This window comes from Mesoplodon bidens (genome assembly GCF_964165515.1).
Source record: "Mesoplodon bidens genome assembly, chromosome: 19".
NCBI lineage: Eukaryota > Metazoa > Chordata > Mammalia > Artiodactyla > Ziphiidae > Mesoplodon > Mesoplodon bidens.
This window is the reverse complement of record NC_138179.1, coordinates 37,556,731-37,583,029: the sequence shown is the minus strand read 5'-3', so window position 1 is coordinate 37,583,029 and position 26,299 is coordinate 37,556,731. Positions and strand designations below refer to the sequence as shown.

The window sequence follows — 26,299 nt, the reverse complement described above, 5'->3', positions numbered from 1 at the left end:
CTCCTCGTGGATTTGAATACAGGCCTTTTGGCTTGAAGCATCTTTTCCAACCTGCCGTTTCCCATTCTGTCGATTACCTTTCTCTTAAAGACAGAGTGAGACCCCGTGGAGTCGGTTCCTAAGTATTGTCCTCTTTGGGGACGAGCTCTGGTTCCCGAGGGTCAGTCGGTCTGTCTGTCTGTCTGCCTGCCTGCCTGCCTGTCCGTCCCAACCGCTCTCTGTCAGTGTCATCGGCCGGATGTGAGCCCCTGGGAGCCTGGACGCTTCCGTCAGCAGGACAAAGTGTTCTGTCTCACGTCCCTCTACCAGAGGGGAGGCAGGAAGGGCCTCCAGAGCTGGCCTCTGTCCTTCAAAGACGGTTCCCTGACGCTGCCTCCCGGGGTTGGAGCGGAAGCCGGCCCAGATTAGCTCCGGCTCCGTGGGCGGGCAGCTCCGGACAATAATAGCCCGGTCGTCCCCCTGGAGCCAGCTCGGGATGCTGCACGGTTGATGTTGCCTTCCCTTCCTCTCTGTCCCCCTCCTCTGACCTCTCGCCCTCCCCCCGCAACCGATGTTTCTGGGTTCACTCCGGGATTCTCGGGCCAAGAAAGCTTCTCTTCCGGAGCGTTGACCGTTCCTGGCTCTGGCTGCTTCAGACAGTGTGGTCTCTCTCGGCAATAATCCCTGGGGCCCCAGGGACGAGAGCAAGGCCATGTCCATGGCAGTTCTGGCAGGTTGTTTAGGGCCCACCTGATGCTCTGAGGCCCAGGCACCCCCCAACCTCCTCCACCAGGGAAACCAGGGCATCGCCCGGCCCCGCAGTGACCCCGGGGGTACAGTCCAGGCGTGTCCTGCGCTCTTAGCCAGGGCTCAGGGCCACTTAGCAGGAGGAAGCCTGCATTCTCCAACTTTAGGGAAAAGAAAGTCCCCTTTTCTCCCAGTACTTGGACTCTGATGTTGGAAAGAATGCTAATGACCTCAGCGGGGGAGGGAAGGGGGTCCAGTGACCTCTAGTGACCCCTCCCACCCTCTCTGGCATGAAGCCCTGCTTTCTGCTTCTTCCCGGGACCAAACGCCCCTGCTGGTTCCTTGGAACCAAACCCAGGGCTTTGAACCTCCAGGAAGGAGGAAACAAAGCCCCTCTGCTCTCTCCCCCCAGCCCCCAGTGCTCCCAGCTCGGTCAAGTTCAGTGAGCTGACCACCACCTCAGTGAACGTGTCCTGGGAGGCTCCGCAGTTCCCCAATGGTGTCCTGGAGGGCTACCGGCTGGTGTACGAGCCCTGCACCCCCGTGGATGGTGAGTGGGGCCCTCCCTCCCGCAGGGCTCCCCAAACCCGCCCTCTGCACAGGTCCCCTCCGTGATCACCACGCAGAGCCATGAGCCCCTCCCCGCTTACAAACGGGAGACTGAGGCCCCGACAGGCCGGGGCGTCGCCAAAGTGAAACAGTGGCAAGTTGGAGGCAAAATCGGAACAGTAGCCGCGGCCTCCTGAGTCCTGGGAGAGAACTTTAAAATACATTCTCCCCTTCAGTGGGTGGAAGTGGGGAGGAGTGGAAGGACCCCTGGACAAAATACAGTATCCTGAGATGGATAATAAAGATGGACCATCCCCCGATGGTCCTATCCTACATGTGCCCGCCACCCTTAGGGGCTCAGCCTTCCTCCGGGTTAGTTCTTCTCTGCCTTTCGTGGGGTCAGGAACCCCTCTGAGAACCTGATAAGAGCCTTGGAACCTCTCCCCAGGAAGGTGCACAAGTCCGGGAGTCACTGCGGCCCCGCTGCCCTCTGGGAACCTCAGCTCAAGCCTGTTGCTCGGCAACTAGCCTCCCTCCCGCTTGCCCTGAGCCCTGTTCCTCAGTGCCCTCCCCGCAGCCCCAGCCCCGCCCCGTCCATCCAGGTCCCGGTTGGGACCCTGCCCCACTCCTGGGCCCCTCCACCTGCTGCCGCCCCCCGGCCAAGATTACTGCTGTTTGCTTAGAAAGGCAGGAAGGAGATTGCACCCCTGGTGGCCTATGTCCAGTTCCAGAGCCCAGCGAGGCCTTGGGGGTATGGCTGGCCTACCAGGTGGCACCCTGGTGGCTAGAGGTGACCGCTTCTGGGGTCACCCCTCCCCGACAGTGGAGCCTGACCAGAACAAGGGACGGAGCCCTGGGAGCCGAGGCGGCCAGCAGTTCTGGGTCAGCCGAGGGAACAATGGCCCTCAGTCTTCCCGGCCCAACCTGCGTGCCAACAGTTCACCGGGTCCAGAGGTCCCAAGGGGGAGCTGGGCCCCAGGAAGAGGGACGGTCAGGTGCAGGACGCAGGAAAGGGGCCACCTCTCCCACGGAAGGATGGAGAGGACAGAGGTCACGGGGATGGGACGCAGGGGGACAGACGGCTCTTGTTGCGGTGGCCCCAGGGGATCCACACCTGGTGAGGCATGGTCACCTTGCCTGTCTGTTCCTCAGTCCAGCAAACAGGCCCCGCGAGGATGCAGCAACCCCTGCTTCCCTGTAGGGAAAACCGAGGCCCAGGCCAATGAAGGGTTTGCTCAGAAAAGTCGAGGGGCCAGGTACCCAGGGCTGCTGTTCCGGGTCCCAGGGCACATCACCACGTGACCCCACGGGTACATCACTCCTTCAGGGAGCCCCTCGAGATCGCCCACTTTTCTGTCCATCAGGACTTCATTCATTCAATACACTGGGCCCCAACCCTGAGCCAGATGCTCTGTTGTTTTATTTAATCTCGTAACACCTGGCCTAAGATGCCATTGATACCCTCACTCAGTAAAATAAAGCGAAGCCAGGGTAGGAGACATGCTCAGAGACCCCCTAGGCAGCTCTGGGGTCTGCTGGCCACAAAGCCTGTCTCCTGGGGGTGACCAGCTGCTTGGTGTGCATGAGAGAGGAAACCCGGTCCTGGGGAGGCTGGCGGTCGGGAGGATTTTGACTTGGGAGTCACGGCGCGCAAACTCTCACCTCCTGGAAGCCATCCAGGCCTCCCCTCTAGTTGCCGAGATTTGGAATGCTGTAGCACCCTCCCTTTTGCCCTGAAGAGCCTGGCGGGCTCAGCTGGTGGAGGGCAGGGTGTGGGCTTCTGGCTCTTGCTGGCCCAGGAGGAAGGAGGAAGCCCAGGCGGAGCCGAGGTTGTCCTGGGCTCTAGGGGCAGCTGCACTGGTGTCCCCTCCAGCTCTGGACGGTGGTGTCTTTACAGAAGCACTCGCCGGAAGATGATCCTTGGGATTTGAATTCTATGGGATGGGACGAGGGGGACCATAAACGGGGTGAAATGTGTTTGGCATACAGTGGTTAAATTAAGCAGGATGGTGAGTTGTTTTTTCCCTCCAGATGCTAAAGGACCCTCTGGGTTTTCAGTCAACAGACATGCAGGCAGGCAGGCAGTGCATATATATTCTTGAGAACAGCCTGCAGGGCTGTGTTCTGAGAGCAGTCTGGAAAACACTCTGTGTGGCCAAGGGTGCTTGTCCCAGCCTGACTGCAAGGGGGTGCAGCCCCTGGCCAGGGCCCGCCCCTCCTCCCCATCGCCTCCCCCGGCCCTACATGCTGTGTGTACCCCCTCCCCCAGGAGTCAGTAAGATCGTGACAGTGGACGTGAAGGACAGCAGCCCTCTGTGGCTGAAGGTGAAGGACCTGGCGGAGGGCATGACCTACAGGTTCCGTATCAGAGCCAAGACCTTCGCCTACGGGCCCGAGATCGAAGCCAACGTCACCACGGGCCCCGGAGAAGGTAGGGGAGCCTTGGGCGGACGCGGGGGCTGCTGACTCCATACACGGTGTTCAGCCCCGCAAGGCGGAAGGGGGTGCCCAGAGCCGTGCTGGAGCCTGGGGGTGCAGAGTTGAGCAAGACGGGGTCTCTGGTGGAGCATGTGGGTCCCTGAGGTTGTACAGGGTGGGCCTGGGGGGAGGAAGGGGAGAGGAGAAGGGGGGGCATGTAAAGGGGGAGATTGCAGGAGACTTCATGGGGGTGAAGTCATCCATTCAGATGGATGCATGGGAACACAGACCGGCACCTGCAGAATTCTGAAGCTATAGCAGAGCAGGATGGGAAGGGATGGGTGTCCAGGTGTGAGGGAAGGCCGGCCGGGCTCTGGAGTGTTTCTCAAGGTGCCATTGATGTCAGATCCCCTGGGGTTCCTGTGATAAGTACAGATTTCTGGGTCCCAGGAAGTTCAGCATCTCTGTGCAGCCCCCCTGGGAATGTGCATTTGAACGCGAGCTGAGGTAGCTCTTTGCTACCCACTGTGAGAACCCACGCTCTGGGGGTCTTCAGGCTTGGGAAGAGGACACTGGCCAGGGCCAGGGGCCACCTGCTGGCTGCATCCTTCCTAGATAGAGGTGACAGAGGGACAGGGTTGGGGGCAGGGCAAGAAAGGAGCCAGGCAGTTACAGGCCAGGCCCTGTGCGCTGGGCCTGGGGGGAGGGGAGGGGAGGGAGGGGAACACCGGGGACCAGGGAGGAATGAGTGGCTTGGTCTGGGTTTTGCGATGCCTCTTGGGGTCATTGTCAGGCTGGGGGAATTCTTCAGGGCCACTTGAGGTTGAGGCTTAGTTCCCCAGCGTCTCTGTCACCCATGCAGCGTGTCCCAAACATAGAATCCACCTCCCAGCCACTCTGAACTTCCCCCTTGGAGAAAGTACACAGCCCACCCCAGAGTCCCCCTGAAATCCCTCCTCCCTGTCTTCCCCGCCCATCAGCCAGGAGTGGACGAGGCCCCAGCTCAGAGGCCCCAGCTCGGCAGGGGGCTGGGAGAGCCGCTGCAGGGAGAGCTGGGCCTGCCAGAGGCTGCCTCACCTGCCTGGCGGGTTTGCCCAGGGACTAGTTCAAGGCGGCCCCCCTTCACTTTCTCTTACTGGGCACTTTCTATTCCCTGCCTCTTGTTCTGCAGAAAAGCTCTCTGGCCCCTGGGCTCTGTGGGAACAAAGCCTGCAGGGCTGCAGGGGGAAGATTGCCAGGGAGCTGCCCCCTGCCCCGCCTCTGCCCTCCCCCTGCCCCCAGCCTCCCCCCCTCCCCCCAGCACCTCTCACCTGAGCCAGCTTGGCTTCCTTGGGAGACAAAAGCAGGAAGCGAGCCGTCAGAGACAAGAAGGACAGAGCAGTGGCATGGGGACAGGAGAGGGCCGCCTGGAGGACAGGGGGTTCTAACCGGAGGCTTGACGTGACCCAGGGTTGTGGGGGGGGGATCCAGAGGGGGGCGGTACAGAGCTGGGGCGAGGGGGCTCTGAGAAAGCACTGAGCTGCGCCCACCCGACAGAGGAGGGGTCAGCAAGGGCGGATGTGCAGCTGGGCGTCCTCCTCCCTCCAGGCTGGGCAATGCTGGAAATGCTGGAAGCTTCTAGTCCAGGAGGATGACAGCTCCCCTCAGCCCCGAGTGCTGTCCTGTGGGGAATGAGAACTCGGGGTCCCAAGGGCCCCTGCCCCACCCTTCACATGTCCCTCGGGCTGTGTCCCATGCCCTCCATCCCTCAGCCACCTTTGCCCTGTGCTGTGGGCAGGATGCTCGTTAGGGGGGGAAGGGGGGCAGGAAGGAAGGCAGTGAGGCCCTCTGAGGTCACAGGCAGTGCTGGACGCGGGCTGGGGAATGGGCCGCCACGCTCTGGTAGTGAGTGTCTGGCCTGCTGTCTGGCTGCAAGCCTTCACAGGCCCGGAGGATCTTCAGTCTGAAGCTGGGCTCTCAGCTCCTTTCCCCGCAGGCGTCCACAGGGGCCACCGGGCCAGCCAGTCACCCACACCCTCACTCCCTGGCTCCCTCCCTCGTCCCATAAGCACCTAGGAAGCACCTACTGTGTGCCAGGCCCTGGGGGTACAGGGCTCCAGGTGTCGTGGGGAACAGCAGACAGGGGCCCTGGGGGCAGTGGGAGCCGGTGCTGCAGGGCAGCCCAGGGAAGAAGGGGTACAGGACCCTTAGCAGATAGCACGGGCTCAGTCCTCTCCCCACGGAGGCTGACGTCTGTCTCCTGCTCTGGCCCCTGGGGCCAGCACCCCGCGTGGCGGCTGCCCTGATGCACCTGTCACCCCAGGAGAGTCAGCAGTGGGGCCAGGTTTTTCTTCCTGTTGGACGCAAAGGTTCCAGATCCTCCTGTAGCCCTGGCCTCCTCTCTGGCCTAGCCTTAAAGCAAATGCAGCTGGGAACCTTTCTGGCATCGTCACATATACCTCTCCTGGAGTGCAGGAGCTCTGGGTGACCTGGCAGAGAATAAGTCAGATCCAGCAGGCCTGGCCAAGATGCAGTCCTTGGGCCTCGGCATGTGCAGGTTTCCGGAGCCCCTGGCCGAGGTTGGTTTTCACATCCAGCACCTCCTGCTGGAGCTCAGGAAGACAGGCTGGGCGCCTGTTCTGGCCCCCATGCATCCTCTCACCCACTGCACCGTTCGCAGGTGCCCCCGGACCGCCCGGAGTGCCCATCATCGTGCGGTACAGCTCGGCCATTGCCATCCACTGGTCCAGCGGAGACCCCGGCAAAGGCCCCATCACCCGCTACGTCATAGAGGCCAGACCTTCAGGTATGTCCCCCCCGGGCTGAGCCGGCTTGCCCTCGGGAACAGAGTCCATCCACTTGGGGCACTGATGTCACGTGAGAAGGGGCTTGTGCTCCCCCAGGTGAACCTAGAGGTGGCCCTGGGACGAGTGGGAAACGGGACTTGCACCCTTAGTTAAGGAAAACCCAGGAGGCCCCGGAGAACAGCGCTTATCACCAGGTGGGGACCGACTCATGTAGGGGTCATCCAAGAAGCCAGAGAACAGGGCTTCCCTGGTGGCGCAGTGGTTGAGAGTCCTCCTGCCAATGCAGGGGACACGGGTTCGCGCCCCAGTCCAGGAAGATCTCACATGCCGTGGAGCGGCTGGGCCCGTGAGCCATGGCCGCTGAGCCTGCGCGTCCGGAGCCTGTGCTCCGCAACAGGAGAGGCCGCAGCAGTGAGAGGCCCGCGTACCACAAAAAAAAAAAAAAAAAGAAGCCAGAGAACAAAGATTTGGGCTCCCATCGGCTGAACACCCGTGTCCTCCACACGACCCCACTGACGAGTGCTCCACAAGGAGGCTGGCTGTCCCCCGGAGACCCAGCTGCCTCTTTGAGGCTCGTCCCCGCTATCATGGCTGTCACTGCAGTTCCTATAATGTCCCAGTCTCTCCTCTCAAGCCTGAAATCGAATCACAAGAACTTCCAAAGCCATCAGGAGATGAGCAGTTGATAAGTCGCTGCAGGGGGCTGTTCTCCGAGCTCCTGTTTCACGGTCACGGTGACACCTGCTCCTGCTTTTCCGGCTCCCCTTACCCCCAGGAGCTCCCGGCCGCGGCCAGCTCCCTCCGTTGCTAGGTTTCTGAGTTAATCAGAGGTGCCAGAGTCAGCGCAGGCTGGAGGCTTGTTCTCGGTATTCTGTGGATCTGTGATTAGGTGATTGAAGTTGAGAAACAAACAGAAAGACTGTGTTGCTCCAGCACAAATAGAAAATACTAATCGGAATGGGAAGCCAGCATCTCAGTAGCTAATACTTCTAATGGGGAGCTGACACATCCCAGCGACGTGGTTAATACCGCGGGGTGGCTGAGCGCTAAACATCTCAATAGCAAATAGTTCATTCCAGCGGTTCCAGGAAGCTGCTACCACCCTGTCATTGCCTTAATCTTGGGCTAATAACTGCAGTCGCAAATAGCTATTACATCCAGCAGCTCAGATCCAACGTGTAGCCAGAAGATACACGCAGCCTTGGCTCCCGCCCCTCTCCAGATGGTCCCTCCCTCGCCCTCCAGGGCCAGCTGCTGCCTTGGCTGGGAGACCTCCGCGTGCTTCTCTCAACCAGGGCCTGTGCCTGTTGTTTCCATCCAAGTTGGCCTGCCGGGGCGCCAGGCTACGGAATGTTGGTCCTGGACTTCAGCCCTGTGGATTTTCCAGCGTCCCCTGGGAGGCCCGGCAGGGGACCTGGTGTTCCAGGTTTGGGGGCCGCAACTCGGCGCACACAGTTGGGGTCAAGGACTGAGTGTCAGAGGAAGGGTCAAGACGGGACCCCCTGAAGGGCGGGGATTGGGGGTGGTACCCGAGAGCTGGTGACGGAGCTGGACGGCGGTGAGGAGGATGGGACACGAGAGCAATGCCGTGCTTCTCCCCCGGCTGTACATCCTCCTCAGGATGGAATCGCTCGCGTCCTTGGCTCTGCCTGCATCGCCTGTGCTTCCTCCTGGGCAGAACCAACTAAACATGAGAAGCCAGACACTGCAGACCAGGGAGGGATTCCTTCGGGCCAACTCCCAGGGCTGTAGGCCAGAGACACAGCATGATGTTCCTGCAGCTTCTGGCCTGGCCCCGCCGCGCCGGCTCAACCCTTGCTCCTGTGTGGGGAGCAACAAGGAGGGTCAGACAGCAGGCCGGGGCCCCCAGCTTCTGGGAGGCAGCGGGGTCCTGGCCGAGCCCACCTGGAAACGCTGATGCTGGTCAGCACCATCCTGGGCATGCAGGGGAGTTCAGCGCTAGGACAGATCAGACATCTCAAGGCTGAAGCACCAGCGCTGCCACTGTGACCTTGGGAGGATGAGCTCAGCTGTCTCCAAGCCTCAGTTTCCTCATCTGTAACATGGGTACAAGTGTTCCTCCTTCTCACTGTGGCTGCCAGTAAAGCCCTTGGAACCAGGATGCTTCATAAGGAGTGAGTGTCACTGTTTGATCCTCATCATTGTTATCATCACTTGCCTGTCATCAAGGGTGAATGAGAGAATTCAAAGTCACAGGAGGAAAATGGATTTGCACCCCAATACTTGTATTTTGGGGCCTGCAGTACTGAAATTGGGGCCTATGTTTCATGATGCTATGGAAAGGCCAGGGAAGAAAGGTTTGCACTCACTGATTCAAAAACAGTTCAAGGGCTTCCCTGGTGGCGCAGTGGTTGAGAGTCCGCCTGCCGATGCAGGGGACAGGGGTTCGTGCCCCGGTCCGGGAAGATCCCACATGCCACGGAGCGGCTGGGCCCGTGAGCCATGGCCGCTGAGCCTGCGCGTCCGGAGCCTGTTGCTCCGCAACGGGAGAGGCCACAGCAGTCAGAGGCCCGCATTACTGCAAAAAAAAAAAAAAAAAAAAAAATAGTGTGGGGAAGGAAACAAACAAAATCCATCCACCCCGGGGGATGTCCAAGCTGGGAGCAGCCTGTGGGCCAGAAAGACAGCTCTTACGCCAAGGAGTTGAGAAGCAGACAAGGAAGGACAGTGAAGCTGGCGGAGTGGAGGACATGTTGTGGCAGCTGGTCCAGGCCAGCGGGAGCCTGGATGACCTGCAGGCTGCTCAGGATGGAAGACCAGGGCGCTCAGCCCACCAAGGCCCTTCTGAGACCTCTGGACACCTGGCCCATGTGAAAACGGGTCCCGTCCAGGGCCCAAGTGGCTTGACACTTGGGTTGCTGAATCAGCCCTGCACTCACTCAAGCAGGAGGACTCACCTTCTTCCCCAAGCCAGGCCAGCCCCATGGGCCCCACACAGAACATCTGTGGAGGATGCCACTGGGCCCTGGAGGATGCTGCCGGCCTCTTCTCTTGCATGGGCAGCAACGCTCATTCCTTTTGAAGCAGGTGGAAATGAATTATGTCCCAAGAGGACAAGGCCCAGAGAGCCACAGACAAAGGGGGACAGGCCTGAAGGTGAAGTCAGGAGCTCAAAGGCTGGGAGTATAGGGGGAGAGCGGACGGAGTCCCCTCCAGCCCTCACTGGTCCCTCCTTCTCCTCAGATCTCTGCTCCCAAACGGAGCCCCATCACATCCAGGCAACTTGACCAGAAACTCACAGGCAACCCTCGTCCCTCCTACAGCGATTATTAAAAAGTCCTGTTCTTTTTGTCTGATGCCACTACTGTGGGTGTTTTGAATAGGAAGGGGGATCAGAAAAATAGGGGCCTGGTTAAGTAAAGGAGGGTCTACCCCTATGGTAACATATTAGGCAGCCTCTTAAAAGCATGCTGACCAGCATGTTTTACTGACAGGGAAACGGATCTGTCGATTTCTTCTGCACAAAGTGCTGGAATGGTGAGGCTCCTTCTCTGGATGATGATATTGGGTTGGGTGTTAAAGGAGTTTCTGCCTATTATACATTTTTTTATTATACATTTTTTAATGTTTTACGGACATTTTAATTAAAAAGAGGGAGTTCCCTGGCGTCCAGTGGTTAGGACTCGGCGCTCTCACTGCCAGGGCCTGGATTCAATCCCTGGTCAGGGAACTAAGATCCCACAAGCTGTGCGGTGCAGCCTAGACAGATAGATAGATAGATAGATAGATAGATAGATAGATAGATAGATAGAGAAAGAAAGAATAAAAAGGTCAGATACTTTTTTTTAAATGTCTCCTGAGGACCTACTGGGTGCCATGCACGGGAGATTCAGTGTCGGAGGGGCAGACCCAGAAGGCCCTAGCATCAGGGAGCACCAGTTAGGTTCGGGCAGGGCCCCTCCTCATGGGCACCTTCCTCTCTGTGCCCCTGCAGACGAGGGGCTCTGGGACATCCTCATCAAAGACATCCCCAAGGAGGTGACATCCTACACGTTCAGCATGGACATCCTCAAGCCCGGCGTGAGCTATGACTTCCGGGTCATCGCTGTCAACGACTACGGCTTTGGCACCCCCAGCAGCCCCTCCCAGTCTGTGCCAGGTACTGGCCTGCGGGGGAGGGGGGAGGGTGCCCCACTGAAGAGCCTTGTGGTGGAGTCTGGGGCAGGGATGAAGGAGGAGAGGTAGCAGCTCCAGAAGACTGGGGTGGGGACCGCTTCAATTCTCTGAAGCAGAGAGCCCTGGGCCAGGGCCTGAGTCAGCCTTCGACTCTGGAAGGAGCTGGGGGCCAGGGGTCTTTTGGGTTCCTTTTCAAGGACTCCAGAAGCCCTGGGCGGGGGGCCCAGTGGGCTTGAGGATGAATCAGCGGGACCAAGATGAGAGTCTCCCTGAGCTTGTCACCCGGGAGATTCAAGGGCACCAGGCCATAAACTGCGTGTTTCCATGGAAACCTCCCCCCAAAACAGAGCCAGCAGCCTGTGAAGCACAGGCCTGAGCAAGCAGCTCCCCGATGGGGCAGGACTCCATCCCTCCCCTTCCTCCTTGCCTTTCTCTTCCCATTGTCTCCGAGCTCACAGAGGATGCCAGTATCGAAACCCATGGCCCCAAATCTAACCACTAACCACTTTTAATACCAAGGCCTCTTCCCTCGAGGCAGGAATATAACTCAAAATGTCTACTCACCAGGCAAGTTTCACCCTTGCCCTGATAGAAACAAATCATGGGAAGTAAACACTTCAGGACTGAAACAGAAGAGCCAGCCCCTGTCAGGCAGCAGCATGGATTAGTACCGGCCGGGTGCAGGGAGCACAGTACTGGGGGCTTTGGAGGAAGGGGAGTCTCCCTGGAGAAGGCTTTCTGAAGACCCACTCATCTCCACCCTCCCAGCCCCCCCTGCCTTCTGCTACCAGAAAAAGATTTCTGTCACAACTGAACCTTGGGAGAAACTCTCCCAGGCCCATCACAAGCCAGGCAATCACCTTTCCAACCACAGTGGTGTCTGTCTGTCAAGGTAGCCCCTGGGCCACGGGTGGCAAGGAAAAATAAGAAAGGAAAGATAGCAAACACGCTGCCAGTCCTCCCGCCTGTGTCTTTAGCAGACATCACTAATCAATCCCAGCACTCTTTCCTAGGGAGTCTAGAACCGACCTCAGAACTTTTCTCAAAACAGCCCTCCAGGCAGCGCTTTACTGATTGGTCAGAGCTGGCCCTTGAGATGAAACCGTCCCTACCAACCTTAGGTTCTACCTCATTCAGAGGGCACAGACCCAACTACCCGTGAAGTGTGAGAGCAGGTGGTAGGGTCCCAGCTGGAGCAGGAGGTTTGGAGGCAGGATGGAGCTGAGCGGTCCTGGACCTGACACCCGCTCCATGCTCCAGCCCAGAAAGCCAACCCCTTCTACGAGGAGTGGTGGTTCTTGGTGGTCATCGCGCTCGTCGGCCTCATCTTCATCTTGCTTCTGGTCTTTGTGCTCATCATCCGAGGCCAGAGCAAGAAGTATGCCAAGAAGACAGACTCAGGTGAGCTGGCACCGAGCCCTGCTGGCTGGACGGGACTTTCGCATGGCTCCCTCCCCTTTGGCAAGGGCGGGGTCTTCCCTCTCCGGGAAATGCACTTGCTCTGATGCGGGGGGCGGTGGCAGCCTAGGGTTCCTACCCGCAATCTCCATCTCCTATTTTGGTTTCGACTCTAACAAGAGAAGGGGGGCAGCCCAGCCATGGGGGAGGCGGGGCGGCCACCTGGTCTAAAGGGATGGAGTGAGTGATGGATGTCGATCCCCACCCTCTCCCTTCCCAGGGAACAGTGCCAAGTCTGGTGCCCTGGGCCATGGGGAGATGATGAGCTTGGATGAGAGTAGTTTTCCTGCCCTAGAACTCAACAACCGGCGGCTCTCCGTCAAGAACTCCTTCTGCCGAAAGAACGGCCTGTATACCAGGTAGTGGGCTGTCTGCGTGGGGGACCAGGGGATGGAGGTTTGGGGGCCAGCTGTGCCGAGGGACTGGGGCACTCCGGGGAGGGCCACAGAGCAGGCAGGGCCCTGTCCTGGAGCGGCATCCACTGGGAATAGTCACGAGGAAGACAGAGCCGGGCCCAGGCAGCTCCACAGGGGCTGGAGAGAAGGTCACAAGGAGGTGGGTACAGAGGGTTTGTGCCAGACACAGCAGAATACAAATCACTTGCACAGTTCTGCAAACCACTGACCGCTGTGTGGGGCCGGCTGCTCCTAGTACAGGCCTGAAGCCGTGAGAGGTACTGGCCCTGAAGCCGAGATGCGCCTAGTGAAGGTGGGCCAGGCAGGAGTCCCCCCCATGACTGCTTACGCCTTAACTTGTCCTCCTTCCGGAAAGAGAGGGCCATCAGAGTGTGGACGCCCTCTCCCCCGGGTACCTACTCACACCTGCTGTAGTTGTAGACAGTTTTCTCCCACCCGCCCCTCAAGTCCACAGGCTCAGCATCATCCTCAAAGGGCAGCATCTTTTTTTTTTTTTTTAAGATTTCTTTTTTTTTTTTTTAAAGGCTTTATTGAATTTGTTACAATATTGCTTCTGTTTCATGTTTTGGTTTTTTGGCCCCGAGGCATGTGGGATCATAGCTCCCAACCAGGGATCGAACCCGCACCCCCTGCGTTGGAAGGCTAAGTCTTAACCACTGGACCACCAGGGAAGTCCCAAAGGGCAGCATCTTGAGAGCGGCCAACCAGGGAAGGTCTAGGCTGTCCAGCTCCCGTCTCCTCCTGACACCTCTCCAGCCCCAGGCCCCTCCTAGCCCCGCTCGCTGCGGCGGGCCAGGCTGCCTGTATCCAAGGGCAGGGGCAGCTGCTTTGGTTCGTGTGAGCCTCACCGGATTGACCCGGCAGTGTCAGGCTCCTGGGAGCGCGGGAGGCATTGGTGCTGCGGCCCAGGGGCTCCTCTCTCCAGCCTCGGCCCTGTTAACATTCCCGGCTCCTTGGAGGTGCCCGCGGGAGTGGGGGGATTTGCTTCTCCCAGGCACAGCTCACAAAGCTTCCCTCTGTCTGGTCCTGGAAGGAAGAGCGACGTGTGTCTTCAGCGGGAGGACAGCGGGAAGGGTGTGCAGGCCGGCCAGCCCTGCTCTCATCCCCTGCCAAAGCCAGCTTTCCAAAGAAAGAGCCGTTTGAGGCCGCAGTGGCCGGCCAGGCTCTGGGGCCCTGCCACATGGAACAAGAGAACGTTTCACCCACAGCCTGGCCTCGCCTGCCTCTCACGCCCCCCGGTGTCCACACGCTGCGGCCCCTACCCCGCTGTGTATACACAGAAGTCCGTGGCCCCCAAACCAGCCCCAGGCTCCAGGGGCCTGACCCAATCACAGTGACACATCAGCGCCCACTCACCCTGCATGTCGCCAAGATTGCATTAGCCTGGCACCCCAGTTTCTCCCTCCTGCCACTGTCCTTTTCTGCCTGTCTTGTCTGCGTGAAGCGGCTGCTTGTTCTGCCATCTTACTCTTAAGTAGTTTAAGGATGCAGCTTTGTTGATTGGAATAAAATCCATGCAGATATAGTACAAGAGGTTGGAGGTAGCAGCGGGGGTTGCTTGTGACACAGTCCCAGGCCACCAGATTGTTCTCAGAGTGGCATTTCAGCAGCAAACCGCCTCCAGCCCAAGCGGGACAGCTGGGATTCAGGGCCTCGGTGCCATAAACGCTTCCTGAAGCAGGGTAGGCAGATCGTGGGGGCATCAGGCCCTGGGCAGGGCCCCCTTGCACCCCACCCTGAGAAGACACAAATAAGGCAGAGTCATGGGGGACCCCAGCCACCTGCCCAGGGCCCCCTGGGAGCCTGCCAGCCGGCCTCCCCTGCCCCCATCCTGTCCCCCACCCTCTCATGCACCCCACCCTCAGTGCCCGAGGAGGCGCCCTGTCCTGGCTGTTTGTTCAGATGACTCAGAGCTAAGCCCCTGGGAAACGCACAACTTTCTCTAGGGCTGATTTTTCAAGGTAGGGTGTGACTTAGCCTGTCTCTGGTCTCTGAGCAGATGTGGAGGGAGGGAGGCCGTGAGTCTCCTTTTTTCCCTAATCCTCTGTGTTAACTCTCAGAAGCTCACTTTGTGAGTTTAAGAGTCACATGGGGAGTTTGTGTGCAGGGCAGGTGTCCAGACCTCACCTGAGATTCCGATTCAGGAGGTCTCAATGGCGCCCAGAATTGCTTTGCAACATTCACTGCCAAGCGCTCCCAGTGCCTGGGGCCTTAGAGTCAAGGTTCTCCTTCCCCGAGCCCCCCATTTCCCTGAGCTGGTTTGGGAGGCTGGTCCTAGGCCTTCAAGACCTGGAGCGTCCCCAGCCCCAGGCAGGGCCTCCAGCCCAAGGCCCTCCTCTGCAAGGCCCAGGCCTGCCGGACGAGCAGACCCGGGAAGGAGGAACACAGGACGGAGGGGTCTGAGGGCCTCCAGGCTCCCCTGTGCCTCCCGGGCTGGAGGAGGCTGCTGTGAGTGAGGCCGGGTCTCAGCTGTGCCCCCACGGCTCCCACTCTCTAGGTCTCCTCCTCGGCCCAGCCCGGGCAGCCTCCACTACTCCGACGAGGACGTCACCAAGTACAACGACCTCATCCCAGCCGAGAGCAGCAGCCTGACCGAGAAGCCCTCGGAAATCTCTGACTCTCAGGTGAGGGGCAGGAGGGCCAGGTGCCCCGGAGAGGGCGGTGAAGAGCCCACCCCAGAGTGTGAACCTGCCCATCGCTTCCTTCCCTCCTTTCCTTTACGGGCCGGAAAAACCAAGGGGCCCCAGGAAACTATCCGGAAGGTGCGTGTAGGCCAACTGCCACCTCCCGAGCTCTGCTCAGAGTTTGCACCCTGGGCTAGTGGGGTCCCTGGAACTCCCAAGAGCATGGCCCTCTGGATTTTGCAAGGGTCACCCCACATGCTCCGTCCCTCAGTAGCTCTGGGCTGCAAAGGAGCATGAAGACGAGGAGAGCGAGGTTGACACAGCAGCCCTGCTTTGCCAGAGCCCAGAGGACCACTGAACTTAGCTAGTCGGGGTCAGAATGAGCTCCAGAAATGGGGGGCTGGGTGCCCTGGACCCCCAAGGATGGAAAGCAGTGTAGACCGTTAAAGTGTTAAGCTTTGGAGGTTCCGACCTGAGCTGGATCCTGGCTCTGCCGCCTCGGAGCCACGGGCGTCATGGGCGTGCTAAGTGATGTCTTGGACCCTCAGTTTCTCTATCTGTAGAATGGGCTCATGGGGTTGTGGGGAGGAGTTGCTGAGATTACGTTCCATAAATGCCAGCTCTTAATATTGAAAAGGGGATGGTGCCTTTGGGAGATCCAGAGCTTTAGAGAGGCTGCCCTTAGGTGGCCAAGCGGGGACACTGCCCCAGACTTGAGGGAGAGGGGACTGAGTGTATTCCAACGCAGTGAGGTGACACACTCTTACCCCAGCCCTCTCGGCCTTGGCCAAGCCTGGCAGTTGCCGAGGAAGGGGTAGCAAAAGGCTACTGTGTCCCACGCCCTGGACCTCTCTGCCCGGTCCTGGGGGAGGATGAGAGGGAAGAGGTGCCAGCAGGGAGCGGGGCTGCTGGCCGGGCAGCATGTGCCGGCAAGCCTGGGATCCAGTCACGGCCCCGTGAACCGGGGGCCTCTTGCTCACTGCTGTTTTGTTCAGCCAGGGTTACTGCTGGACTTGGCAGAGCCAGGGAGGCTGGAGCTGACACCCCAGCTCAGAGCTGGCAGGGACAGAGACCCCAGCTTAGCCTGGGTTACACGGGGACTCACATGATTCAGGTTATGGCATCTGGTTATGCGTATTTAACTCTTGGCAGCCATATCCATACTGGGGACTTACAAGGCCATGCTTCCTAAAGCATGATTTTTCTTTCTTTCTCCCCAAAGATGGTGATGAGCACTTGGCTTGTAGGTACCCAAGGTAAAATTCAAAAAGATAAAGGGATCCCCTGTGCCCGTGGGGGTGGTAACAAAGGGCTACTTGAGCCCCACTCCTTGTCTGTGGAGAGAGCAGCGTGGTGCCTGGTGGAAGGGTTGCTCTGCTCAGCCCCCCTTGACCTTCTGCAGAGGGCATGATTATCCACCCTTATCAGCTGAGCCCCGACCTTTCAGAGAGTAAGCCACCTGAGTGCAGACGATACTGCCCGATGTCTCCGGAACTTTCTGTGGCCATCCCTGCAAGAGTCTGGAGGACCCTCACATGGGATACAGAGCTGGTCCCTGAGGCCATGCCAGGGTCCCCCAGCCTTGAAAAGGTTGCTGGGAGAAGAATTCCTATCTCAAGAGCACCCTGCTTCAGAAGTTACCCCACGGTGGCAGAGTCCCCGGAATCCTCCATTTAGCTCTTGGTCTCATATGTTCAGAACAAGCCCATCATTTGAAAACTGTTTCCATAGCATCCTGGAACCAGCCACCCCTTCGGGGAGCACATACCCTAGAGAAAGGAGGCTTCCTGGTTTCAGAATGCCCAAACCGAGGACCATAGCCCAGGCCTGGAGTTCCACCTGCAGCGTTAGGGATGGTTCTGGATTTGATTTGGGGCTGGGTTGAGTTGAGTTGGGTTTATGTACTCTGAAACCTAAGACGCATAAGATCAGGGACTCGTGACAGTCTGATCACGGCTGTGTCCCCAGGGTCCTGCACAGCGCTGGCATGTGGGATCCCTGGGCATATCTGTTGGAAGCATGAGAGGGTCACTGGGGCAGGTAGTCAGGTTGAACAGACTCAAAACCGTATATGGGGTCTTCCCTGGTGGTGCAGTGGTCAAGAGTCCGCCTGCCGATGCAGGGGACGCGGGTTCGTGCCCCGGTCCAGGAAGATCCCACATGACACGGAGCAGCTGGGCCCGTGAGCCATGGCCGCTGAGCCTGCACGTCCAGAGCCTGTGCTCCGCAACGGGAGAGGCCACAACAGTGAGAGGCCCGCGTACCGCAAAAAAAAAAAAAAAAAAAAAAAAAAAAAAAGATAAAGACAGACACTCAGAGGAACGTGCTACAGGCACTAAAATTTTCCCCAAGAAAGACACCCTAGCAGCTTTGGACAATGGATCACTGGAGTGATTGTCCAGCCACTTCTGAGGTTGCTCTGAAGGGCGACACTCATTTGAAAATCAGCAGCACTTAGTTGTGGTTGGTGTGTGACCCTGGACTTGAATCCCAGCCCACCCTTTACTGACCCTGGGATGGGGGTGGGAGAGATCCTTCAAGCCCTCACCCACACAGCACAGTAGGACCGTCTATCCAAGGGGCAGTTACAGGAGTACGTTAGGTGAGATGGAGTCGGGCCTGTGCAGTGCCAGGTTCATCACAGGGGCCCTAGAAAAGGCAACCAGGATCACCTGGGTCTGTTTGTTCTAGAATTGTTCTTGAAAACCAGGCAGTTGGCTTTAGGGTCACGGCAGGTTGTATAGGATCCAGGAGGCTACTGTCAGGGCATTAGCATCCTCCGACATGAAAGTGAAAGGGCCCAGGAGGACCTTGAGAGGTTCAGCCATCAGTCACCCGTGTGTCGCCAGCCCCAGGGCACTGGTACGTTGTGCATTGTTAAATGGTGACAATTCCCTGGCGGTCCAGTGGTTAGGACTCAGCCCTTTCACTGCTGGGGCCCTGGTTCAGTCCCAGGTCAGGGAACTAAGATCCCACAAGCCGTGTGGTGTGACCCCAAAAAACAAAAAGTTGAATTGCTTCCATTACCTGTTGGTAAAGAGCCACCTCCCTGAGCCCCTGAGTGTCATCGGGGGGACCCCAAGAAGCATGCTCGGTGATTCTGCAGCTACAGGTGGGGTCACGCCTGGTTCAGCCAGGGCCACTCCTCTGTGCCTCTGGGGTCAGATTGAAGTTCCCGCCTAAGCAGCTCAGGAGACCTGGGTGTCAGCATTTGCCCGGGGCTGTGAGAGCCGCTGCAGCGGGTGCAGGGGGCAAGCAGACCGTGACTTCTCAACACTCACTGTGAGGACCAGGAGGTGATGGAGACGCAGTCCTGCCTCCCAGGGGCTCCCTGTGGGCTGGAGGGGACAGACTGGGGACAGAGCAGCTGGCCTGCCTCCGATGCTCCTGGGGCTGCTCGCTCGCCCCCCCGAGAAGCAGCTGTACTGCACATCAGTGTCTGGAATGTACAGCATCCACCGTCACGACTTTCAACTTGGGGCTCACGGTGGATGCACTGTTAGCCCTGCCCGTGTCAGTTTCTGCAAGGGCACATCCCTAAGGGCTGCAGCCACACAGCCAGCCCCTCAGGCCAGCTGTCTTTATGAAGTCCCCAACCCCCCCCCCCAGGTCCCCAGAGAGTAAATTTTGCCTATGCCACCTGGCTGGTATTCTAAGTCAGACCACCCAAAAGTCACTCTCCAAAATTGGAGGAAATTTGCCCAGCCATTTTCCTGTGATATGGTAGTAAACACAAAGTCGAGGTTTCTTATAAACAAACACACATGATACAACGTGGGAAAGGCCATAACAGGGCTGTGGGTGGAGGCAGAGGAGGGAGGGGCTGGCTCCCTTCAGGGGGCATGGGGTGGGCTGGCGGCTGCGTCTCAAGGCGTACAGGAGAAGGGGGTTCCAGGCAGGGGGACCCACAAAGGCTGAGGCTGGTTTGATGGAACTTCTAAAAAGAAAGTATGGCCACTGTGCTACTTCATTTCAAAGTCAGAGCCCACATTGGGTAGAAAAATCACATGGTTAGCACACAAGTAAATCTCAATGGGAAAGGAATTCCAAGCCAATGGCAAATCTCTTCTAATCCATACTCAGTTCTTTGTGATGTCTGGGCAGCCCCTTTAAGCTCATTATAATGAAATTGAACCTATGAGAAAAAGGAAATATATAGGCCATATTAGATTTTATACACTGTTTATTGAGCACCCCATCAGAAGAGTGAACATTTTCGAAGGCCTTACTAGGAGCCAGGAATGGCTCTAAGGATTGTTCGAGAATGGTACCACTTAACCCACAAGCCCTCTGGGAGGCCTGGTGGTGTTAGTGGCCACACACATTTTGGGCCCTGCGTGACACCTGGCAGGGGTAAGGAGCCCAGAGCCCCGGAGAAGAATGTGCCTCAAGGAGGCATCTCCCACCCCCACCCCACCTCTAACCCCCGGGAAGCAGCAGCCCCTGCAGGAGGGGCCTCGGCTAGTTCCAGAGTGAGAGCATCCAAGGTGACAGACTCCCATCCAGGCTTCAGGCTAGACTCCGCGCAGGGAGCCCCTGGACCACAGGCAGGGGAGGGGCTCCAGCTCCCAGTCTCCCAAGGAGCTGCACAGGGTGACCTGTCATCTGGGGCAACACGTTCCTGCCGGGAATTCTTGAGATTCAACAAGATAAGGGCACCCTGCCCCGCCCTGGGCTCTCAACACCGGTCCCCAAGCCCAGGACAGCACCCGCCCTGTCACCTGCTGAGTCTGATACAACAGTCCCTCCTTCTAGAAAGGAACAGAAAAGCTAAAGGCTTTCCATTGCTCCCTCTCTTTTGTCTCCGTCCTTTCTCCGGGGTCCTCCCTCCCACTGGTCCCCATGCGGCTCACTCCCATCGCCAGGCCTGGTGTCTGCGCTCCCCCCCTCCCCAGACCTTGGTGATTGCTGATGGAGTGGCTTTGAGTTGCTGTTAAGAGGCCGGGGAGCTGAAGCAGTCACCTGATTGCCTGGCAGCCTGGAGGGACTGCCCGTGAAAGGCCCTCTTTGTGCTGGGCCGGTTACTGGGAAGCTGCATTCAATTACCGAGGGCCCGGGCGAGAGTTGAAAGCCGGAATGGGAGCCCCTGGTCCCCTCTCGCTTTCTTTCTTCTCTTCTCACCCCACCCCCATCCAGAAAAGAAACAGATGTTCTGGGAGGTGGAGGCGGAGAGGAACACGTGCAGAGACCCCATCCTTTGGCACTGGAGAGCTGGGGGAGGGGCAGCCCACACCCCTCCCGCAGAGCAGCCGCCCAGCTCCTCCTCCTCTGGCTTTCCCATCCCCATCGGGATTGCTGCCCCACAGAGCATCTGGCGCACAGTAGGTGCTCAACAGAGGGTAGGAGATGATTTGGATGAATGGGCTTTGGTCTGGGCCCCCAGGAGGGCCAAGGAAGCCCATTCCCTACCTACTAGTCATCCTTGGGGGCTGGGGTTTTGTGGGGAAGCAGGAACCATACATTCTTTTCCTTTCCCAGCTGAGCACTGAGTCAGCCTCCCCCATCCCGTGGCCCCTTCTGATCCCTCCTCTGGGGGCTTCGAGGCCCCCATCTCTCCCAGACACCCCCTCACTTTCTCCCTAATAATACCTTTACACTATTCTCTCATACATTCGCTCACTTCATCCTGTGAACTGCGGGATCTACCCATTTTACAGACAAGGATACTGAGGCTGAGAGAGGCTAAGCGATGGGTCCAAGCTTACCTGCCTGGGAAGGGACAGAGTCAGGACTTCACTGTGCCCCTGTTCCCTCTCACCCCGGAGACTCACTCACTCCGGGCCCACGGTGATTTGGGGATTTCTCCTCAAAACTGGGGCCTGGGGCTGGCCGAAGTTCTAGAACCTCTAGCAATGATTCCGGCCAGTTGGTAGGTGCCCTCCCAGAGAGACCTAACCTGTAGGGAAAACTGTGGGGCGCCCCTCTCGCCCCCCATACTCTCAGACCCTCACTGCTCCTGGACCGGAGGGACCCCAGCCTCCTCCTCCACAGGTCGCTCAGACTTTTCCTGCCCCTGGGCCAGCCTCACCACAGCCCCAGGCATCAGGTGCCCACCCCTCCGCCCCTCCGCTGGGCTCCTGCCATATGAAGCCCTCCAGTCTGCGCAGCCTCTTTGTTCCCTCCTGGGCCGGCAGCTGGGCCGTAGGCAAAGAAAGGGCTTGTATTGTGCCGCTCTGCGTCACGGGAAGAAGGGTGAGGGACTTTCCATTGTCTTGGGCAACCGGCTCTGCCTGCCAAGAAGATCGTGTCCTGGGGGTGTCTGCTGGGGGTGGTGGGGACTGTGGAAGGGAGGGGAGGGGAGGGGAGGGGCCAGGGAACATAAATTAGCAGATCAACCAGGGAGCAATTAATCCCCATGGGAGGGTAGAGGGGCTCTCCTTCCTGTCTCATGACCTCCAGGCAGCCGTATGGGAGTTCAGAGCATGCGTGGGCTTTGGAAAATCAGGCAGACCTGCGTTCAAGTCCAACTCATCATTTCCTTGGGCAAAACCCTCACCCTCTCATCAGCACTCAAGTAGTGTAGTAGCTACAGCGCAGAGGTGTGAAATTTAAATACGAGAATGCAAGTCAGCGTTTCCTGCTGTCTGGCCAAGAGCCTGCTCCAGAGTTAGTATCATTTTAGTTCTTTGCATTGTACCTATTTCTCTTGAAGGTTTAGATGCCATAAAGAACTTTGAGTTCCTGAAAACACGCGCACATTACCTTTCCCACAGCTCAGACCTTTTGGGCAAGGTCAACTCCCCGTTTTCTTTACCTGTGAAGCAAAACACAGATGATCATCCCAGACTCGTTTGTATTGGGCTCACTGGGCTGCAGGGTTTTTCCAACGTATATTTTACTTGATAAAAGTAACTTACTGCCTCCAAGCATGTATTCTCTGGGCAGAGATGAGGCAATCCCAGCGCGGTCTTCTGAACCATATTCATTGAGAGTGTACTCTTCACTAAAATCAGTGCATGTCTGCCAGAGAGTTCTCAGGGCCTTCCCATCTGTTGTCTTATTAGTTCTCAAAACATCTCTGGGAGCTTGGGATGGGGGGAAGGGGTGCATGGTATTTTTAGCTCCACAGTTCGGAGCCGAACTGCTCCTTTACTTTACAACCCAGACTGACTCCTGTGCTGATTTCCTCAAAAGGCAGATAGAGCACGTGCCAAGGACACCAAAGTATCACCGTGCTAAGGACAATTTGATTTTTTTTCTGTTTCTCCCTGAAATCCTCAGGGTGGTCATCGTGTGAACATTCAGAACTTCTGTTGATCTTTTTCTCTTGCTCCTTTTATAACTGAGTGTTGCTTTTATTTTGGATCACAGTCACCCAGTAAATCAGAGGCTGGATCCGGATTAGAACTCAGTGTATCACGCGTGAACCTCTGTTTTAAAATGTAGGTTTGTTATTTTTCGGACGTGATGAGGCCAGCAGATCAGGAGATGACCGCCCGTGAAAAGATAGTTTGTTATTCACAGTTCCCAAGAAGAGGGGACACACCAGGCCAGGTGGGACCACACAGGGAGACACCAGGTTCGGTCAGGAGCCAGAGGAAAACAGGAAGACGCAGGCAGGAGCCTCTATTGTGGTTCCCACAGGAAAGGCAAGGCAGGGCAAGCAGGCTTAGGCTAGTTTGAATAAATTCAGGGGGCCCTAGTGGGTAGGGGCTGTCCCTAGTTGTCTGGTACCTGCCCCTGGGGTGATTGGGGACAGGGAATGATGGGTCCAAGTCAGTGTGTAAGAGCCCATTAGAGGAGGTGGTATAGGCGTGGACTCTGGGTATGAAAGGCTGCTACTCTCTCCGGAAACTGGCTAGTCCTGGGAGGGGCAGTCGTCCCAGGGTCAGCAAAGGCCCCAGATAGCAAAGCATCAGAAATACAGAAAGTGAAAAGACATGATGAATTCAACCTCAAAAACATTATACTAAATGAAAGAAGCCAGACACAAAAGCCACATGTGGTGTGATTCTGTTTTTATGCAATATCCAGAATGGATCGGTCCATGGAGACAGACAGTGGACTGGTGGTTGCCAGGGGTAGGGGTTGGGGGGAGACTGGGGAGGAAGGAGAGAGGAGCGACTGCTTCATGGGTACAAGGTTTTCCCCTGGGGTGATGATGAAGATGTTGTGGAATGAAAAGGCGTGATGGTCGCACAACGCTGCGAATGTACCGAATGCCAGTGCATCGGACGCTTGGCAGTGGTTAACCTTATGTTATGTGAATTTCACTTCGATTTTTCGTAAGAGGTTAGAACTCAGGTCTTCTGGTTCCCATGGAGGGTCCTCAGGCTCTGTGCCAGCCCTGGGGTAGAGGCTTCATGCACATCTTGAGCTCTGAAGGCGCATGAGAAGGCGGGCATTATACCCCCCTTGGCAGAGAGGGGGCCGAGATGCCCACAGTCCGGGGCTCGGAAGCGGCCGAGCGGAGATTCAGATCAGAAGTGTTCTGCGCCTGTCAGCCCTCATCTTGCTGACCTGTCCCCGGGGGCCACTGACACCCTGATTCTCTGCCCTCCCAGGGAAGCGACAGCGAGTACGAAGTCGACCCGAGCCCCCAGAAGGCCCACTCTTTTGTCAACCACTACATCAGTGACCCCACCTATTACAACTCGTGGAGGCGGCAGCAGAAGGGGATCTCGCGGGCCCAGGCCTACAGCTACACGGAGAGCGACCCGGGCGAAGACCCCACCGCCCTGTCCAACGGCAGCAGCGCCCAGCAGGGCAGCCTCTTCCGGCCCAAGGCCAGTCGGACCCCAACGCCCCAAAACCCCCCGAACCCCCCGAGTCAGCAGAGCACCCTCTACCGCCCCCCCAGCAGCCTCGCCCCTGGCTCCCGGGCTCCTATAGCAGGATTTTCATCATTTGTTTGATGTCATCCTCGTTGTCGGAAGAGGAAAAAGAAAGAAAACACAGCAGCAAACTCCCCTTCCGCCCCTCCTCGCGCCGCCTGCCAGAAAGCAGAAACACCAAGAAACCAAGTCAACTTTTCACCTCCTGAGTTTATTTTTCCAGAGATTCCAGGGCCAGCAAAGCCGGGGTTGAGAAGGATGGAGAAAAACCACGAGAGAACGTGTGTGGCTTCGAGATTGTGGGGTCTGCTGCGCCTTCGGGGGGGCTGAGCAGAGTAGGGGGGCTGGCTGCGGTGGACACAAGTGGGTTGGGCCCCTGGAGAGAGAGGGAGGGAGGGAGGGAGGGAGGGAGGGAAGGAAGGCAAAGACTGGAGGGCTGTAAGGCAGGCGTGGCTGGGGGGAGGTGAAGAAACTTCTGGACGTCCAGCCGGCCGCTCCCTTCCGGCATGTGCTGGAGCCCTGGGCCTGCTGCTGGCTGGTGCTGCGCCGGGATGGGCATCCCTGAGGGCAAAGCTCCCCTACCCCCTGCACCCACACTCCCACCCCACCCTGTGCAGCCCTGCTTCTCACCCTCCACTACCCCCTCCCTTGTTCAATGTCCCCACCACGCATTTGGTTTATTTAGAAAAACGAACCCAGCTGAAGGATGAGAATTTGCCTAGCTAGCTCCTTTGCTCCTAACAGACTTTTCTGTTGTGAACCCAAGGAAGAGGGCCCCTGGGGCTTGGGGAGAGGTCCCCCCACCACTGAACCCAGCCTTCCCTTTCCTTGAATTCACTTTCCTGAGCACAGACTAGGAGAGATGAACTTGGGGAACAGAGATGGGGGCACTGGCCCGGCATCACTGGGATAACGGGGCATAAGGCAGAAGTCAGGACCGGAAGGAGGAAGCTTGGACTTCTCCTTTTCTTCCAATTCGGGTACCACCTGACCCCCTTCTTAAAGGGAGAGGGAAAAGGGAATTACAGAGACAAGGAAATTCAGCTTCTGTGGGGCTGAGGGGCTAAACGGGGGTGAGGCATCGCCATGGCAGACACGCCCCTCTCCCTGGATAGACACTTTCACACACGCACACGCACACACACACCCATGCCCTGACAAGGAAAAGGGTCCAGAGATACTCTCCAAGAGAAATCCCTTTGGGTCCTCCTAGCCAGCAGGACACTCATTTTCAGATCTGTGTCCCTCGTTCTCAACCCATAGCCCTCTGTGTCTAAGACCCCCGCCTCCTAAGTCCAGGGACCCAGAGGGGCGGGCCAAGTTTCTGGTCCCAAGGCTGGATCTCCCAGCACCCGATTTACAAGTCAAAGACCATCCCAGCCCCCATTAATGTCTTCCAGACTCGGCTCAGCCTGCCAGAGCTCAGAGCAAGGAGGGGCCCCATCCAAACTGAACACAAGCTTCCAAAATGCACGGCCAGGCTGGCCAGGAGGAGCAGGTCAGATGGGACCAAGGGGCAATTATAGCTGTTGGGAGACAGAGCTTTAAAAAGCTCCTTCTGGCGGCTGCATCTTCCCATCAACTCGGACCTTCCGGATGCAGGAGTTTAAGGGGGAGCCTTTCCAACTAGTGCCCGGGGTGCTCCCCACAGGCCCTGCAAAGCAGCCCATCCCCCGGGGTCCGGGACGGACCGCTGCCTCTGGGAGAGGGGATGGCCCGGCGGGGGCATGTTTAGTGCATCTTGGGGCCCCTTAGTGGTGCAGGGCTCCCTGGAGGCGCCAAGCATGGGCACTGCTGCCCTGCCTGGGAGGAGGTGATGCCCCATTTTGAGGGGTGAGGAGAACAGTGGAGGATTTGGGAAACAAGCCAAGGAAGGAGTGGGCCTATACCCCTCCCCACAGCCCCGAAGCAGGGCCAGGGGCCTGAGGAAAGGGCACACCCAGCCCTGGGCTCCCAGGCACTGGGATCTCCCCGAAACGTGATGGGGAAAAGTTGGAAGATGGCTCCATAGATGGGCTGACCCGGGTCCGAGGTCCAAACAGCAGCTTCTCCACTAAGGGGTCCTAGAAAGGGAAGCACAGTCTTTCCCCCGAAGGAGGACACAGGCCTGAGGTCCTGCCCCTGTACACATCTGGTGTCTCCCTAGGGGAATATGCACAGCTGCGGGGCATGTGATGACGCTGCTGCTTTCTCTTTCCTTATCTCTCTCTCCCCCGCCCCCAAACAGTCTCATCCTTTTCTCTATCTGCTGCGTGTTGAACCGTTTAAAGCCCTTCCCGGTTCGGTTCTTGTTGCGTAGCCCAGGGAGGGCTGTGGGAGGAGGAAGCAGGGATCAGTAGAAACGCTCTGTACGCGTGTATATATTTCATGAGGCCAAATTCCCTTTGCCTTCCGTGAATCACCTTGTGCAT

General features: G+C 58.0%; 1 protein-coding gene across 3 annotated transcripts in view; it reads left to right on the top strand.

Annotated features, from left to right (window-relative positions):
• Positions 1 to 24,272, top strand: part of SDK2 (sidekick cell adhesion molecule 2) — a 263,209-nt gene extending 238,937 nt beyond the window's left edge. For all 3 annotated transcript variants that reach the window (XM_081220352.1, XM_081220351.1, XM_081220350.1), the window contains 8 exons: positions 1,139 to 1,276; positions 3,545 to 3,706; positions 6,353 to 6,478; positions 10,435 to 10,599; positions 11,877 to 12,017; positions 12,295 to 12,433; positions 14,988 to 15,114; positions 23,619 to 24,272. In XM_081220352.1, coding sequence (XP_081076478.1) covers positions 1,139 to 1,276; positions 3,545 to 3,706; positions 6,353 to 6,478; positions 10,435 to 10,599; positions 11,877 to 12,017; positions 12,295 to 12,433; positions 14,988 to 15,114; positions 23,619 to 23,969 — 1,349 coding nt within the window. In that variant the 3' untranslated portion in view covers positions 23,970 to 24,272. The remainder of the gene's footprint in view (positions 1 to 1,138; positions 1,277 to 3,544; positions 3,707 to 6,352; positions 6,479 to 10,434; positions 10,600 to 11,876; positions 12,018 to 12,294; positions 12,434 to 14,987; positions 15,115 to 23,618) is intronic.
• The last annotated feature ends 2,027 nt before the right edge of the window (positions 24,273 to 26,299 follow it).